The 18,941-nt window shown below is 23.8% G+C and overlaps 6 protein-coding genes across 6 annotated transcripts; 4 read left to right on the top strand and 2 right to left on the bottom strand.

Moving 5' to 3' along the window:
- Positions 1-1,432: 1,432 nt before the first annotated feature.
- Positions 1,433-7,870, top strand: PBANKA_1411200 (conserved Plasmodium protein, unknown function; the record flags this gene model as incomplete). Its single annotated transcript, XM_034567438.1, has 2 exons — positions 1,433-1,497; positions 1,960-7,870. The coding sequence occupies 2 exons, from the start codon at positions 1,433-1,435 to the stop codon at positions 7,868-7,870; spliced, it is 5,976 nt and encodes a 1,991-aa protein (XP_034423935.1).
- Positions 7,871-8,395: 525 nt separating this feature from the next.
- PBANKA_1411100 (2-oxoisovalerate dehydrogenase subunit alpha, mitochondrial) lies at positions 8,396-9,691 on the bottom strand (the record flags this gene model as incomplete). The annotated part of the gene is made up of 1 exon (XM_034567437.1): positions 8,396-9,691. The coding sequence occupies one exon, from the start codon at positions 9,689-9,691 to the stop codon at positions 8,396-8,398; it is 1,296 nt and encodes a 431-aa protein (XP_034423934.1).
- Positions 9,692-11,940: 2,249 nt separating this feature from the next.
- PBANKA_1411000 (conserved Plasmodium protein, unknown function) lies at positions 11,941-12,141 on the top strand (the record flags this gene model as incomplete). The annotated part of the gene is made up of 1 exon (XM_034567436.1): positions 11,941-12,141. The coding sequence occupies one exon, from the start codon at positions 11,941-11,943 to the stop codon at positions 12,139-12,141; it is 201 nt and encodes a 66-aa protein (XP_034423933.1).
- A 1,172-nt stretch (positions 12,142-13,313) lies between these two features.
- Positions 13,314-13,505, top strand: PBANKA_1410950 (apical ring associated protein 1; the record flags this gene model as incomplete). Its single annotated transcript, XM_034567435.1, has 1 exon — positions 13,314-13,505. The coding sequence occupies one exon, from the start codon at positions 13,314-13,316 to the stop codon at positions 13,503-13,505; it is 192 nt and encodes a 63-aa protein (XP_034423932.1).
- A 718-nt stretch (positions 13,506-14,223) lies between these two features.
- PBANKA_1410900 (translation initiation factor IF-2, putative) lies at positions 14,224-17,454 on the bottom strand (the record flags this gene model as incomplete). The annotated part of the gene is made up of 1 exon (XM_034567434.1): positions 14,224-17,454. One exon carries the CDS (start codon positions 17,452-17,454, stop codon positions 14,224-14,226), a length of 3,231 nt encoding a protein of 1,076 aa, XP_034423931.1.
- A 654-nt stretch (positions 17,455-18,108) lies between these two features.
- On the top strand, positions 18,109-18,927 carry PBANKA_1410800 (mitochondrial ribosomal protein S35 precursor, putative; the record flags this gene model as incomplete). The annotated part of the gene is made up of 1 exon (XM_034567433.1): positions 18,109-18,927. One exon carries the CDS (start codon positions 18,109-18,111, stop codon positions 18,925-18,927), a length of 819 nt encoding a protein of 272 aa, XP_034423930.1.
- Between the last annotated feature and the right edge of the window lie 14 nt (positions 18,928-18,941).

Below are 18,941 nucleotides of genomic sequence, written 5' to 3'. Positions count from 1 at the left end.
GTAAATATGTATGAATTTTTTGTTTCATTGTATCCAATTTTTATGGCTCTTATTTAAAGATAAAAAATATATATTAAATAATATATACGCTTTTTTGTTAGTTCTTTGAAAATTAAAATTTTATATAAGTGTAAATATATGGACGCATTTATTCAAATATTTATTTGGGTATATTTTTTATTCCTATATGAATAGTTTGTCCTCATTAATACTTAAAGGCGATTATATTATTTTTATATTCAAAAATACGTATACAATGAATGCTTTTAACATTGTCATTTTTTTAAACGAATATGGAAATATAGACTGTTCAGTAGATCATATTATGAATGCTTAATGTTAATTAAATATATATGCACATATGTAAATATATGAAATATTTATATTTATATTTATTAACAGAATAAAATGATAAAATGAGGTAAAACAAGTATGCTAAGTTAAAAAAGTGAAAAATCATAAAAATAAAATAGCAATACAAAACCACATCGTTTTTCTGATACGATAAATTTAAAGTAGTATATAATGTATTAAATTATGTTTTTTATGGGTACACAAAATAATAAAATTTTTATACCCCTTAAAATGAAACAAATATTAATATATTTAAAAAAAATAAAAATAAGGAATGTATTTGGAAACATTATACTTAATTATTAATTTATCAAAGTTTTTTTGATTATTATGGCACCAAAAAAATTCATAAAATGGTTCAAATAAAACATAAATTTCCGTCTGAGTATAATTAAATAATATTGCTGAATATATCTCGGGAAAAATACCGTCTGCAAAAAAAAATTATTATAACATTCTATAACTTATATAATACTTATGTAACATTTTTATGCAGATTTATAAATTTTTGTTAATTTAAAATAGTTTTGTTCATTTTTTTATCATTTAAATATTTTTACGTCATTTACTATTATTTTATTATCATATTTTTTTGTGTGTGAAGTAATACCAAATCAAAGCATAATCAATATATTTTTGCATAATTTTATATAATTTCTTTGATTAGGCAATATTATATATATATATATATATATATATATATATATATATATTAAGGTATGTATGAATTACAGTGTTTTTGTTAAATAATAATTGACATTCAATTTTATTTATATGTAGGAAAATAAAGAAAATATAAAAATGATACCTATATTTATATATGTTATTAATAGCACAATTTTCAAAATGATTAAAGAATAATATATAGTCAATTAATGCACAAAACATATTAGTTTTAAGGCATTATCACTATTTAAAAATATAAATATATATTTAAATTTTAATATTGTTATAAGTAATAAATTGATAAAAGGGGGTAATTACATATGTGAATTATCCACGTTGTGGTTAATCCCTTTACAAATATAAATACACAATTGTATTTAGAGTATTATAACAAATAGGGGGGGAAGTTAAAATGACTGACTCTATGAACTTGAGAGATTCCACCAAATCTCATGAACTTTTCATAGGAAGTAATATGTAAGCATAAAAAAAGAGAAAAAGGAATAATACATCCATAGAATTCATACACATGTCAATATTAAATTATACCAGCTTTAACGATGCATCTTTGTAAACGTATAATTTTTAACGCTTATTTGGTTTTAAAATGTTCATGATTTTATAAAATTCATTATAAGATCTATATGCATACATATACATGCAAATAGAATAATAAAAAAAAAGTACACACGAAAATTTTTTTATTATAAAATGTGTAATTATTTGAAATTGTAAATGTGTCAAAATGAATGTATTTGAAAATTGTTGTCGTTTCAATGAACACAATAAAAAAAATAAGCAATGTGAAACATGCGTAAAAAATAATGTATATATAAATGTGTGTATGCAATTTGTTCATTCATCGAATGTCTTTGTTATGGCTATTGTGTTAAATAAATGAATAAATTATAATATTTATATTTTTCCATTGTTTTTCAGAACAGAAAATGTGTATGAGAACGAAATAAACGCTATGAAAGAATTAACTAGCTCAAATGATGTTGGAACGGGAATCGAAATAAAAAAAGCAATTCTTAATGATGAAGGAGAAATAAAAAAGAAGCATACAAAAAAAAAAATCGATATTATGAGCTTATTAAAAAAAGAAAAAAAAATATATAAAATGGAAAAAGGGTCCATTTCCGATATATATGATTCTTATTTACTATCTAATCCAGAACATGTAGATCAGCAAAAATATTATTTGTCCTTTAGTGAATTAAATAAACATAATTTTTCTGATAAAAATGCAAATACCAATGCTAAGCATAGCGATAAAAGAAATTCCAAAAATGTAAGGAATGCAAAAAAAAAAATGAGTATAAATGAGAAGAAATCAAAAGACGATAATAATAATGTAAAGAGTAAAAAAAAAAAAAATAGTAACAATAAAAAAATAAAAAAAAGTCTAAATTATATAGGTAATTCTAATAATGCTGAAGAGGAAACAAAAGCACAAAACAGTATGGACAAGAATTTAAATTTTGAACCACATGAAGATTTAAAAAGAGAAATCGAAAAGATAAAGGAAGATATAGATAAAATAAAAAAAAAAGGAAATGTAAAAAGGATTTATGATGATTTAAAATATATTTTACTTTTTCAAAATGAAATAATTGATATATTAATAGAAGATATAAGAAAAAATAAATTAAAAACAAAATATGAATATTTAGAAGATAGTACAATTAAAGATGATATAAATAAAGTTATTCTAAACCAAATAGCATTTGATCTTTTAAAATTTAAATATATTAATACTAAGTTAAAAGAATTAATTTTGTGTGTTTATGATACGAAAAAATTTAATAATTTAATAAAAGAAATTATATATAATAAAATAAATGAAATGAAAAGGATTGGAGACCAAGACGGAGAACTTACTTTTGCTAAAACAATGCTATCTTTTTTATATAAACAATTAAAATATTCTTTAGAAGATGAAGTACAAAGTTATTATACCAATATAAAAAATCTAAATGATGATATACATAATATAAAAAAAAATATGATGAACTTAATTTTTAATTCAATAGATAATATGACAACTATTCCAGCTCCTGAAAAGGTTTACAGCGTTTTAGGAAATGAGCAAATAGAAAAAAAAAAAGAATACGAATATAAAGCTGCTCAAAAAAAGCAATTAATATGCCCGCCTTATTATAGAGATTTGAATGATTTTTTTTATTTATACGACTCTATTTATACTGATGATAAAATAAATTCTGCTAAGGCCAGCGTAATATCACAGTATATGAACAAATTTAAGAATTATTGCATTGTAGATAAAATAAACAAAGGGATAGAAGATGTCCCCAATGATGATGCAACTCCTCATCGAAATGTATCAAATAAAAATAGTGAAATTAATTTAGTATCAAAAGTTTTAAATACACCCCAATTATGTAAAAGCTCTCATGAAACGAAAATCCAATCATATCCTGCTCATTTACCACATCAAAATATTTACATTAGCTTGCCAAATAATTTGACTAATAATTCAATTGATATGTCTATAAATGATAATGTTATTTTGAATAATAAAGATAATAACCATAGTTCTTTAAATTACAACAACGATAACAACACTTCAAGTATGCAATTTGGTATTTTACCTAATATAAAACCATTAAATGAATACAATATTGATGAAATAAAAAATGGGTACATAAATATGAATACTCAGAATATTAATAAATTTTATAATAATTATAGGTTTACACATAATTTAAATATAGGTAACCGGAGTATGCATAATAATATTCCTATCAATAATAATAAAAATAATAATACAATGATGTCATTGTCATTTAGAAATAATCCAGAATGCAATTTATTTTGTAATGGAGATACAAGAATTTCAAGCGAACAAATTAATTGTAGTAATTTTATAGGTAATTGCAATAATATACAAAATGAAATATATAATAATAATATTCTGAATAAATGTTTAGACAATAATCATAGTAATAAAATAGCCATAAGAAGGGTTGAAAATTTGTATTATGATCCAGATAATATGCAAATTATAGCAAATAATAATTTTATACCTTCCAAATTTTCTGTTGATATTGATCATAGTAAAAATATAAATAGTAGTCAGCATGGATCTAACATAGAAAATGTAAACAATGGGATTCATGTTCATGACAATAATAATGATAAAAATACATACGTAAATAACAACATTCATTTGAGAAATGATGCAATTAGGAATATGGATATAAATGTGGATAATGCTCATGCATACACAGGTTTTGAAATATTGTCTAATAAAGAAGATTTTAAAAAAATAGAAAGATTTTTAAATGATAAATGGGGTAGCTTTAAACTTTTTGAGAAATGGTTAAAAGATTGTTCAAAATGGCAATGGATAGATTTAAAATTACAAAGAGAGTATATTAATAATAATATAGAATTAGAAAAATTAAAAGAAGAGAAAAAAAAATATTTAGAAAAATGTATAAATAATAAAATAAAAGAATTATGGTGCGGTCGCGTAAAGGGTTTAATGAATGTAAAATTGTGTAATATGGAAAAAAAAATAGCAAATGAATTTTCATTAAACAATATAGTTAAAAATAATATTCATGAGGTTACATTAGATTATGAAAGAAGTTCAATGTGTTATCAGGACTTATATGCCCAACTTTATGTAATTGGTTTAAATAGTAAAAAAATAGAAATGATAAAAAAAATTAATGAATTTAAAAATAATAATATTGATGGTGAAGTCAATGCTCAAGAGAATGGAAGCGACTTAAAAAAAAAAAAAGATTCATCAAAAAAGAAGGGATATGTGCACTCTTTAATTTATAGTTTCAATAAAAAATCACACAAACAAAATAAGAAAAAATATAGCATTAATAAGGATACAATACAAACTACTGAACCTTCTAAAAAAAAAAACTTAGCAAAAAAAGCAGAGAATAGAGGAATAACTGCTAACAATAATAATGAAGATGGAGGAGAGATAGAAAATAAGCAAAAAGAAAACAGTATAGAAAATACTGTTACTACTAATAACAATATAAATGAACAATACAAAAAAAGGAATAGTGAGGAGACAGATAAGCGAAGTAATATAAGAACGGATAAACATAATAATCCAAATCTTGGTAAACGAAATAGTTACAATGAAGAAACTGTTGAAGATAAGGAAATAAAAGAAACAAATAAAAGTAATGACGAATATTATGGTAACAATTCATACGAAAATAATATGTCCTACTTAGATAATAATTCCTTTAAAAATAACAATTTAAATAAATATGAAATAGTTGAAAAGAGTAATAGTAATATAAAAAAGAAAAAAGGAGATAACGCTGGTGGATCTTTTTTGGGCAGTTTCTTTATGTTCAAAAGTGATTATAATAAAAAGGGTTCTCAAATTGAGTCAAATAATGGGTCTGCAATTATAGAAGGCAAATCGTATGACTCAATTGAAGGGTCTGATTATTCGTTCAAATATAATAATAAAGAAGATAAAAAAAGGCACATGAAAAAAAAAAATAGTAAAAAAAGTAATATGAGTGCTTTTAAAAAAATATTTAATTTAAGCAGAAAAAAAAAAAAAAAAAAAGGAGATAAATCCCCATCCCTAAAATCAGAAGACAAAATTAAAAAAAAAGACAATACAAATGGAAGTAATGTTGAAAATAATGAGGATAAATATAACAACGAAAACAGTAATCAAAGTAGCAATGAAGAAGATGATCATATTAATAATTATAAAAAAAATGATGCAAACAAAAAAAAGGTTAATAAAAGTGATAGTGATGGAAATTTAAATAACAAATCAAGCTCGTTAGAAGAATTTAAATTTGATGAAGAATTTGAATTTCAAATTTTAAAAAAAGAAGTAGGTGATCATTTGCATATTGAAGATGACATTGAAAAGAGTATAATATTTGAGAGATTCGACGAAGAAGACGAGTTTGATATTGATACAAATAAAATCAATAGCTCTTGTTCAAATTCGAATGATTCGAATAAATCAATTCGCCAATCTGATCAGATTGAAACCAAAATTAAAACTAAAAAAAGTAGTAGCGATAAAAAAAAAACGATTGGACTAAAAAATTTACCAGGGAACAAAACGGACAACCTCCAAGAAAAAGAAAAAATTGCTGAAAAGGTGAATCAAAAAGATGAATTTAAGAGCAAAAAAAAAAATTCGGTAGCATCTCATGAAAATAGTGAAATACTTGAAGAATATACGAATTTGTCTAAAGTAATTGCAGAAACAAAGAAAGTAAAATCAGATGATAGTTCGAAAAGTGAACAAGATAAAAATAAAGTAGTATCGTTAGAAAAAAGTGATGAAAATATGGAATACAATGCTTTGAATATTGTAGATAAAATAGAACACGATGAGGTAAAAGAGATGATCGAAAAAAATATTAAAGAAAATGAAACAGAAAAAGGTTCAACGAATAAAAGTAAAAGAAATGATTCTATTGCAAATTCATGTGCATCTTATTATTCAAATGGAAATGAAACTTATTATGATAAATATTCAAAAATAGGAATTATCGAAAAAAAAAATAAAAATAAGTTTAATAAGTTTTTAACAAATCTGGGCAAATTTGGTTTTAAACACTCAAAGAAAAAGGGAGAAGAAAAATCAAATTATAGCCAAAGTGTTGTAACAGATAATGATGATAATGCTTCTTTAAATAAAATTGATGATCATAAAAATAATCCAGACTCATTAGAAAAAGAAGACTATATTTTAGATGACCCTCATCTAAATTGGGAAACTGAAAAACAGATTCTACATAGTGATGCAAGTGAAAAAAGTTATAAATATCATGGTAAGAATAATAAGGAAAACAATAAAAATGAAGAACCAGCCAAGAAAAAAATGAGTAAACAAGTTGATAAATTATATTCATATATAAATAAATTAAAGGAAAAAAAAAAAAGTGCAACAAATATTGATATGCATAATCAAAGCTTGAACATATCAAAATATAAAGAAGAAGAAAATTCGAAAGTAGATATAAAAATTATGGAGAAGAAATACGATAAAAATAATGTTAACAATATCAATGAAACAAATGAACATACCAGCAATACTAATAAATATAAAATGAAAAATCCTGGTGATAATATTACTATATTGAAGAAAGAAAATAACGAATGTAAAATAAATGAAATAGAAGTAAACTATAACATAAAAAAATTGGACAGTGAAAATAGTAGTATGGATGAAAATTTATTAGGAAAAAAATATAAAAGCAGCTCTTTTGATAACTCTAAAAAGTCACCAAGATTTGGAAATAGTTCTAATGATACAGAAGGTATAAAATGCGATGAAGATTTACCTGAAAAAATTTTAATTGATTCTTATTTGGATCAGTATTCTAAGGATAGTAAGAGTAGTGGTGGGAATAAAAAAAAGAAAGAGAAGAAGAAAAAGAGCAAACAAAACAATGAACGAAATAATTGGGGAAAAAGTAAAAGCATAAAAGAGGAAAGCTCCTTTTCTATGCTATATTATGAAATAAATAGCAATAAAAAAGAAAAAGAAAATCATAATGAGATCATACTTTCAGATGATATGATTGATAAGAAAAATGTCCCTAATAATATGTATAATGAAATATATCTTCATAATAACACATATTTAGACGAAAATTCAAATAAACCTCAGGATGACCAAGATTGTCTTGATTCCTTTTCGCTGAAAAAAAAAAACAATGATGATAGTGCTTCATCAAATTCATTAAATGTTGTAAAATTGTCGAGTTTTATATCGGTACCAGATAGCCAAAATGAAGATAGTAACCAAAATTGTAAGAATATATTAAAAAATGAAACCGATATGAATATATATTTGTCGTAAATAAGGAAAACTTATGAAACATTGTGAACAATTATAAATAATGCATATTTTCATTTAGTTATATTTTTTACATAATATTTTATCATGTATTAGCTTGTTTTATTTATTGTTTTTGTTGATTTGTCCTTGATATACCTTATCAATAAATAAAAGATGAATTATACTTTATCCGTTGATTAATTATTTTACTGTAATTTTTTATATTTTCTTATGTTTTTGTTTATAAAAATTTGCATTTACAAAAAAACACGATTTTTTAAATATATATAATGGTATATGCATATATATATGTATATAATTTTATTATTAAACAAATTGTGGAAATAAAATTAATGAGTATCCGCATTTGCTCTCCCATATATTTTATTTTTGGGGGAGCTGTAACAGGATTATAAATATGAGAAAATAATTGGTTTTCTCATAAGCTCGAGCATATATCGCCACAGTGTTTTAATGTGTTTTTCACATTATTTTTTTGTGGACTTAAAAATTAGTGTGCAAAAAACAGTATCAAGGGAATTCAAACTAATTTTCAAATCTTGAAGTGTCATAATTATTTTTATTTTCCTTAAAAAATTCCTCAAACTGTTCTCTTTGTTCCTTAAGGTTCCAATCTTCTTCATGATATACATTTTCAAATAATCCTCCTACAATATTATATCTTTTAATATTTTCATATTTTTTTAATTCTTTTAATACCTTTTCTTTGACACTTTTTCTGTGTAGTTGATCTTCGTTATCTGTGTACAAATTTTTATTTTTTAAATACAAGAATAATCTGCTTATTGGATGAACTCCTTCTTTTTTCCATGCATCATTTTCTTCTTTTGGTCGATACAAACTCGAGTCGTCCGAAGTACTATGATGCCCATACCTGTAGGACATAAATTCCATAAAAACTGGCTTAGATTCTTGAACACAAATATCTCTCATTTTTTTGGTAGCTAAATAACTAGCGAACAAATCATTTCCATCGACCCTGATAGATTCCACACCTAATGATAATGCTCTAGGAGCAATACCGTCTCCTCTATATTGATCTTTTATAGATGTTGATATAGCGTATAAATTATTTTTACAAATAAACATAGTTTGGGATTGTCTTACAGAGGAAAAATTTACAGCAGCATAAAAATCGCCTTCAGATGACGATCCGTCACCACAGAATGTAGCAGCAACTGCTTTTTTGTTATCTAACTTTAATGCATAACCACAACCAGCAGCATGAGACAGTTGCGACCCTAATGGTGTAGTAATTGAATGAATGTTTAAATCTTTCTTAGTATAACATATACACATTTGTCTTCCTTTGCCTTCATCATATTTCGTTCCAAAAAGTTGATTAAGTATATCTTCATAAGTAAAACCTCTACTTAATAAAATACCAGTTTCTCTATATTGGCAATATAAATGATCATCTACAGTTAAGGCTTTACCGATTCCATATTGTAAGCCTTCTTCTCCATCGTTTACTATATAAAATGATATTCTTCCTTGTCTTTGAATACCATAAAATATTTCATCCCATATCGAAAATTCCACCATCTGTTTATACAAGTTTAATACTTCTTCATCTTCAAACGGTGCAGTGTGGCCATCTAATAAATTTCCATTCGTATCCAAAATACGAAATATTGGAAGTTTTGCAACTTCATTTACTGTTTTTAAATCTGTAGAAAATTCGGAATGAATTAACCCATCTGTGTAAATTTTATACCCTGAAAATTTATTTTGTTTAGTTAAGTTACATATCTTTCTTTTGGAACATAACTTTAGGAGTTTATTATTCCTGCATACAAATTTTTGCAAAGTGTTCATCATGATTTTAAACAATAAAAAATATTACACTTTTTATTCAATTCAATACTTTTTGTTATCCCTAGTATTATTATTATATTATTACATATGCACGTATTATATATAATTACACAGTATACATAGTTTATTTGTTTAACACAGTTTACATTTATATATATGCGTACATATATTTATCATAAATTGCTTAATTAAATAAGGTTCCAAAGAAATAGATTAACAAGCGGATATTTTTTTCCTTTTTAAATGTAAAAAAAAAAATAATTAAATATAAATAGCTAACAGAAGAAAAAAATATATGATCAGATAAATAATATTTTTATCGTATATGAATGTGTTTTAAAAATTACTTGTTTATATACATACGCAACGTTTTCCTTTGTTGTTTTTTGATGTGTATATATTTTTACTTAGTATATCATTTCGTACCTTGAAAATATATGGATGGATAATTTTTTAATAAAAAAAAAGATATATATTCTCAATATTGTGTTATATATTATTAATATATGTAAAATTATATTTTGTTATAATAAACACCAAAAAATGTAATAATATCATAATGTGTAGTATGTTGCTATTTAATGCCCTGAGTTATGTATATATATACATTTGATTTGCTTATGTTAAAAAAATATTGAAATTTATATGGTAGAAAATGCTTAATATTGTTTTTTTAAGCTTATAAAATAAATTTAAAGTTAAGAAAAGTGAAAATAATTATAATGAGAGAAAATAATATATATAAAGGAATACAGGATCACACTTGCTAGTTATATTTAGTAAAAACAATTAAAATGCAATATACTTGGATTATATTCGTTATTTTTCATCGATTTTACAATTGTATCAAACAAGCTTAGTAATCGCATACTATTATGAACAGTACACACATACAATCATATGCTACTTTGTAATAATATGTAAACGCCGTTGAATATCATATTCCTCACATATGATATAATATTGGGCGTCCTCAAAGATATATTTTTTTGGGTTTCCCATTGTGTTTAGTTATGGCTTGTGCCTTATTTTTTTAATTTCTTGGTGAGTCATGAACAAATTTTATAGTTAATTATGCTTTGCAAAAATGTGTAATTAAGTTAAAAAGGGAAAAAAGATAAATATTGAAATTTTTACCACAAAATAAATAAAAATATCATTTAAATATTTTACACACGATGATTATCGGAAATTACATCATTATACAATTATAAAATGGCTTGTTGTGTAAGTGATGCTTCGATATATAAAGAAAAGGCATTATATAATAACTTCTGATTATATATTATTGTGTTTTTTTTTCTAGCTAAAAAACACATATTTAAAGGTACATGCACAGATTAAAAATTATATAAAATTATAAAACCGCATTTTTCTTTATTTCTGAATTTGAATGCCAAACTTGAACAAAGAAGGCGGCTTATATTTTAAAAGACAGTAATGTTACTCCCTTTTAAAAATATGTTTTCACACATATGTAGTATTATGTACATAAATGTCTTTGTATATATTTATTTACTTTAATAAGCAAAAAACAAATAAAAATCATAAATAAATTTTAGCAATATCAAAAATACAAGTTTACAAAAATAAATATTATTTAATTTTGTTCTTTAATTAATGAAAGCTTGGGTTAAATAAATAATAATGGTTTTATAAACACGATTTGTTGCTATATATATTTTTATGCTAATATGTAAAATTTACAACTGCAAATTAATTTATTCAAGCTTTGTTTGATAAAAAATTATAACTCTTGTTGTATTTTTACTACTTTTAACATTTAAATTTTATTAACATATAATATTACATTATTGTAAATTTTACATCGCGCGCGTGCAATTTAGCTTTTAAAATAACAATTTTATATATACAAAAGTTGAAATTCCATTAATTGTCCTTTGGATTCTTGCGCAGCAAAATAACAAATAAATCATATATTAATCTAATAGAAGGCATTTAACACTTTTAACATTTAATGCCAAATTAAGAAATTTAACCACAACATTTTTTTAGATTTTTATATTTGTATGTGCTTAAAATATGAAAAATGCATAGGAAAAAAAGAGAAAATGTATATATTTTAATACTCATATTTTGATTGTAAATAGAGAAATATGCATATTTTATATATATTTTTAAGACAATTATGCATAATATATTTTAATACTTCATCAAATGTATTAAAGTGTATAAGTTAAAGATTATTTTTTTAGTTGTAACATATGAGATATATTTTTTTCTTTTAGAAAATGATTACAACAGTCGTATCACCGATGGTTACATTACAGTCAGCCCCAGTTGTTTACACAACTACATATAATGTAGTACCGCAAACGGTTGTCTATACTTTTCCTCAAAGCATACCAATTATCAAAAACATTCAAGTTATCCCGGCTCCCCAGGTTTGCCTTAGCTATGCCTATACTTCTCCCGTAACAGTAATAATATAACATAACACTATATATACAACATGGAAATCAAAGAATGCAAAATAAAACAAGCCACGGAGAAAATGCGCTTAAAATAGATAAAAATAAAATTCATTAAGATAATAAATATTCCTTATGAAGATATAAACACATTTTTAATGTAAATATGTTGATTTATATAAGCTGCTTATCATATAAATATTTATATATTTATATTTAAAAACACCGTTTACTGTTTTTTTTAATAAATTACAGAATGGTAATATTTTTGTACACATGCATTATATCTTATGTTTTTGTTATTAAATCATATGCTTTATTTGTTACACATTTTTTTCCTTTTTATATTATGCTATAATTTTTTTCATACACATAAAATGCTTTAGTTAAAAAGGCAATAATAAAAAAAAATATTTTTTAACGTTTCTCACAATTTGTATGTACATGAAAACTAGTATAGTTAGATATTGTGTACTATTAGATCTTTATTACACACACTAAAACATCCAAAAAATATTATTGCGTGTTAAAAAAAAATAATTGGAAATTTTTTTCTATATTGTGGGAAATATATATATTAATCTTGGTATTATTATGTCTAAATAGCCAATTTTAATTGGTTACATGGAAAAAATACATATATTGCTGATAATTAAAAAGCTATATATATATAATAAAATATAAATTTATCATAACAATTTATAGGGTGCTTTATGATGTAACGAAGAAAATAGCTATTTTATCATTTGTATAGCTACTGTTATTAGAAAAAAATGTATGCACAACATATTTAAAAAAAAAAAAAAAAACAATAAAGCGAAATTTATTTAGACAATTAAAAATCGTTTTATTTATATTTTTGTAGGTAGCTATTTAGTTAAAAAATAATAAATTAAGTTTCGATATTATTTTAATTATTAAATTTATTTTCATTTAAAATATATATTTTTTTTTCATTCATTATAAGAATTAATTAATTTTTATGCAATTTTCAAATAATTTTAATACAATTTTTTTTTTATTTTTACCCTCAATTTTAATAACATCAATTATAGTATTATTATATAAAATTAACATTTTTACATCAGATTAATATTTTATAACATATTTTTACATTCTCCATATTAGTATTTGCATATCTAATTGCTTATTTCATTTTTTTCTTTTTACTTCAAATTACAAAATTTGCAAAAATGTCTATCCTATATGCCCCAAGTTCCTCATTAATATACAAGGAGTGTATATCTGTCCCAGTTGTGTCAACACCATCCGTATATACCGTATACACAGCACCTTCTCCAACTATCATAACTACACAAATACAACCCCGTCTTCCAGTTGTTTTTATTTCTAATCCAATAGGTGGCAAAACCATAATAATATGAGAATATTGAAAATTTACAGTGATTTGTATTGATCAATGAACCACAAGCACATTGAATAAATAGTATCATTATAGAGATAAATTAATAAAGTTGAGAAGCGCGTACACAATGTAAGAAAGTTAATGAAAGAAACAACTACATAAACAAATCTGGCACATTAGAAAAGAATAATCTATAAGCATATTTCAATACAACCCTACATATCTTCAATGTTGTTATGATTAAAACTATTGCGATTTTAATAAAAATGTTATTCGATATGTAACCTTTTTTGTTTTTTTCATTTTTCAATATATATATGTTATGGTTTTATGTGCATTTTGCTTCACATAATTAATTTTTGCATGAATTCAACAAATTAACATAAATTTACGAATTTTGGAGTTTGCTTTTTATTAAATATATACATACATATAATAACACTTTTTAAAATTTACAAACATCAACATATTTTTATATTTAATTAATTATAAAAAAACAAAAAAAAAATAATATCGTGAATGCACATGAGGATACGCATATATTTAAGAATATATGTGTGAAATTTAATAGAACACATTTAATAAACTATGGTTTTAAAATGGGTAAAATTAAATTTTATGAATAGTAATAATATTCCTATTATAAAAATATTATTCAAATATGTGGTATACTTCTTTGTCGATTTTGAAAGTTTTTATTAAAAATATTGAATATAATTTGTGAAGTATACATTTTTTTATAATCCTTCTTGTGTCCTTTCATTTTTAAGACTCCTTACATACATGTTATGGGCCATTAAAGCTTTTATATTTTTAATCCTTTTAACTATATCATCGATGACATCAGTAAACACGTCAAACTGTTTTATTACAATATTGGAAAGGACAGCTTGCTTTACTGAATCAGGTAATACTTTAACATGAAATGCGTAAATACAACAATACCCATAATTAGTTTCTACTTCAGCATGCACAACATCATTTGGAGTAACAGGCCCTATTCCTCCATGAACAACCGATATTTTTACATTATATTTGTTTTGAATGTTTTCAAATTCATCTAAAAAAATATCAAACATTCCAACATAGTTAGTTCTTATAATAATAGGTATAACAGGAATATTTTTTTTTGGCAGCTTGATTTCTTCTTGTTTTGATGAATTTGAATCAACTTCTTTATTGTGGTCATTATAAAGATAATTGTTAATTTCTTCTTCAGTTAATTGTTTTTCACCTAAAACATTTCTTTTTGTAATTTCATTTTTCAATATCATTTGTTTTTCATAAAACTGTTGCCTTTCCTTTTCTAGTTCTCTTTGTCTGGTTTTGTTTCTCCAAATCTCCATAAGTTCTTCATTTCGTTTTAAAACTTTTTTAGACCATGTATCTTCACTTTCTTCATAATACCAAGGCTCATTTAATTTGTTCGATCTTTCGTTATATTCTTCTTTGGCTATGTTTTCCAATTTTTCTTTATTGAAAGATATATTATTTATAGTATTTTTGTTTTTATAGTATTTGTTTTTTCTACCTATTTTAGTGAATCCTTTTTTTCCATCTATAGCATCGTTTTCAGATTTAGAAGATCGATCTTCAAGCATGTTTTCCATTTTGTTATGTTGTATATTATTATTTGCTTTAATATTTTTACTATTTTTCATTGGCTCATTCTTTTCTTGCACAATATCATTGAGGAACATGTTTTCCTTGGGGTCACTATTATTTTGCGTATAATTATTATTTATTCCATTCATTTTTTGATTTACCATAGAACTTGGACCATCCTCGATACAAATATCCATTTGTGGAAAATGCTGCATATTTGAATTACAATTTTTATTAAATCCGTCATATATTTGATTAATTTGGTCAGAGTAAGCATAATTTGAATGGAGTAATTGGTCCTCTTTATGATCTGTAACTTTTTTGGAATCAGATAAGCTATTTAATAAATTATCATTATTTGCTTGACTATCAAAAAATATAACTTTTTTTTGTTCAGGTATTAAAATGCTTTGATCATCATCATTTTGTAAAAGTACGTTTTTAATGTAATTGCTTTTATCATTTTTGATTTGTTCATATTTATTTTCCTCTTCTAAATGTATTTCTACAAAATTATTTTCTTCTTTTTCAATTTGTGTATTACTTTTATGAAAATCTTTCATTGTTACTTGATTAAAAATATTATTTTCATTTCCTATTCCAAATTCTTCAATAGCTTTTCTTTTTTCTGACATTTCAAGTCTGTTTTCATAAATATCTTCTGCATAAAATTCATTTTTTTTCATATCATTTTCCCATGAAACTTCAATTTCTTCTCCACTAACTTGTAAAGTAGATAATTTTTCTACCATCAATCTGTATTGACATAAACGAAATGCGTCATTTTGTGATAAGGTAAATATTAAATCATCTGTTGTTGCACTACCGTATTTTTTTTTTATCCCTGATATTTGGACAGCCATACCAACTGTTGCATATGTACAATATTCTTTAAAATTACTATTAAATTTATACATTTTTTGAATTTTTCCGTAAGCTGAGCCACATATAAAATAATTTCCTTCAATAAAAAATCCATTTCTTACAATAACATGAAGTATAGTCCCTTTACTTGAGTCTTTAGTTATATCTACAACAATTCCCATGCCAAATGGAGTTTTGTCTAAAGCTAATAAGCAATCAGATTTTCGAATATATTTTTTTAGCAAGCTCAAGCAATATTCTCTTTTTTGTCTTCCTTTAGTTTCATCATTGGTGTTGTAAAAACTATCAATTTCATTATTATTAGCACTATTTATATCTCTTAATTGTGTATTTTTTTTGATCCCATTTTGATTATTGTAAAAAACATTGGCACTGTGATATGGCAAATTAATATTTTGTTTTATAAAATATATTCTATTTATTAATCGGGGCAAATTATATCCAGTTAAAGATGATATGGTTATGGAATTATCTATTTCGTTTGAATAATTGTGTTTTAAAATTCCTTCGTCAAACATTTTATTACATTGATTTTTTAGTTCCGCTTTTACTACTAATTCATTTTCTTTATAAATATCAGCTTTGTTCAAAGCAAAAATAACAGGTATGCTAAATTTATCTGCATATTTAATTGCTTCTTCAGTTTGAATTTCTGCCCCAACTTCTAACGAAATCAATATTATTAATATATCGGAAAGAAAAGCAGCACGACCTCTTAAAATTTGAAAAACTTTATGTCCTGGTGTATCTAAAAATGTGAACTTGTAAGGTTCCAATTCGAAGTGTATAGGTTTTATATTTTGTGTAATACACCCAGCTTCATAATATGCTAAATTATTGTTGGTAACTTTATCTAAAAGTGTTGTTTTCCCATGATTTATATGCCCTATTACGGAGACAACTGTGTAATAGTTATTTCGTTTTTTTTTTGATTCGTTTGATTCGGTATATTTGTTTATTTCATCGACGGGAATAGAGAACGTATCATTATCATTGGTCAAATTGTTATTATTAAATATATTTGATTCACTTTCAGTTTTACTTTGATTTTCATTGTAATTTCTTTCAATTTTATAGGTTTTTTTATATATGTCTTCCAACGAAATATTGGATCTATTTTCTTCTTCACAAAATAATTCTGGTTCAATAAGCTTTGGTTTAAATTTAAATACTTTACTTACAAATGCCGCTACATTATAAGGTATAATTACATTCCTTTTATTTACTGTTTGAAAAACTCTATCATTTGAATCTTTCCATCGATATTTATTACCACACTTATATACATTTGCCACTTTAAAACATATTTCATAATTTATATTTAGCATTAATCGAAGCTCATGTATTGATATATATGGGGGTAATAAAATAATTGGAGATTTCTGCTTTCGGCCTGTTACCAATTTTTCTCTAAACACTCTTCTTCCAACAGGTATATATTTTCCTTTGTAGAACAATTGTCGATTTAAAAAAAACATTTTTTTTAAGCCTTTTTCATGATATCATACCTATTCTATATATGTTCGAAAGGATGAAAATGAAGGTGAATGGAAAGGAGAAAAAAAAATGCGGCAGCATTTCAAAAATAAATCACATTTTTCCAATCAGTAGAAATATGGAGTATACTTTGCTTTTTCTCTCAAAATATACGTATTATTTATACGAAAAAAAAAGATCAGGTTTTTAATAAATTAAAAATATTCAAAAAGGTGAAAGTGATGAAAATTTTATAAATTGAATGGCGTGGAAAAATTAATAAATGGTAGATCTTTGAAATTTTTTTTAACGTGAAATAATAGGATTTCCTTGAATTGCCATGTATATATATATTTTTTTTGATAATAAAAAAATTATTGTGTAAATTTATTTGTGAAAAATGGAATACATCTATACATGCGAAATATATAAGGAGTAAACATTTGTTGTTTTTTTTTATAGAAAAAATACAAATTTAGTAGAATTTCCTAGATTATTGTAAAATTTATGATAAATCACTCCTATTCTATATATAAAATAATATGATAAATCACTATTAATATGAATAAATGTCAGAATATTTATAAGTCATATAATCCAATAAATAAAAAAGCAAAATTATATAGGCAGGTATACATATATCAGCAGAAACGACGATGGTGATACAAACACTTGCAATTAATAGCATAATAAAAAGATATGGTGTAATTAGGCCGAAAAAAATTGTTCCTTTTTCATGGGTTCAAGAGTTTCATAATGGCATCGTTAATGCTGAAAATAAGTATAAACATTTAGATAGTTTGAATAATAAAATGTATTATATGCTTAACCAAATTCGAGGGAAAAAAAATCGTAAAAAAAGAGAAAGAGTAAATTTAAATGCTGAGCAAAAAGCTGTAAAAATAAAAATCCCTCCTATAAGATTAGAAGATCGGACAACAATATGTGAACCCCCAACGGTTATAAGTAAAAATATAAAAAAAGAAATAATGAAAGTGTGTATAGGAAAAGAAAGAACAAGACGACATTTTAAATTCAGAAATAAATATAGGATAAAAAAATTATTAAATATGACCCATGATAAAGAAAATATAAATGATGAAAAATCTAAAAAAAATCCAAGCACATTTATAACACCTTTAACTAAATTGCAGCATGAGTCAGTCTTGCCAAGAACACTAAATCATGACCGATTTAATTTTCCCCATAATTTTCATTATTCAATATTATGGCATGGTTCGTCAACAGTAGATTATGAAGATAATACGATATGTTATTTTAGTTCAAACATAAATGATTTATCTTTAACTCCAAAAGAACAAAAAAAAATAAAAGAAATATTAGGAACAGAGCGAGTAGACTTAAAAAATGATTTAATATATATGGAAAGTAATTTTTTTAATACATATAATCATAATGCTGCATATCTTGGTGATGCAATTCAGTTTTTAATGAAACGAATTAAAAGTTTGTAAAAACAATAAATAAA

The sequence above is a fragment of the Plasmodium berghei genome (genome assembly GCF_900002375.2).
Source record: "Plasmodium berghei ANKA genome assembly, chromosome: 14".
Classification (NCBI taxonomy): Eukaryota; Apicomplexa; class Aconoidasida; order Haemosporida; family Plasmodiidae; genus Plasmodium; species Plasmodium berghei.
This window is presented reverse-complemented; position numbering and strand designations above follow the sequence as displayed.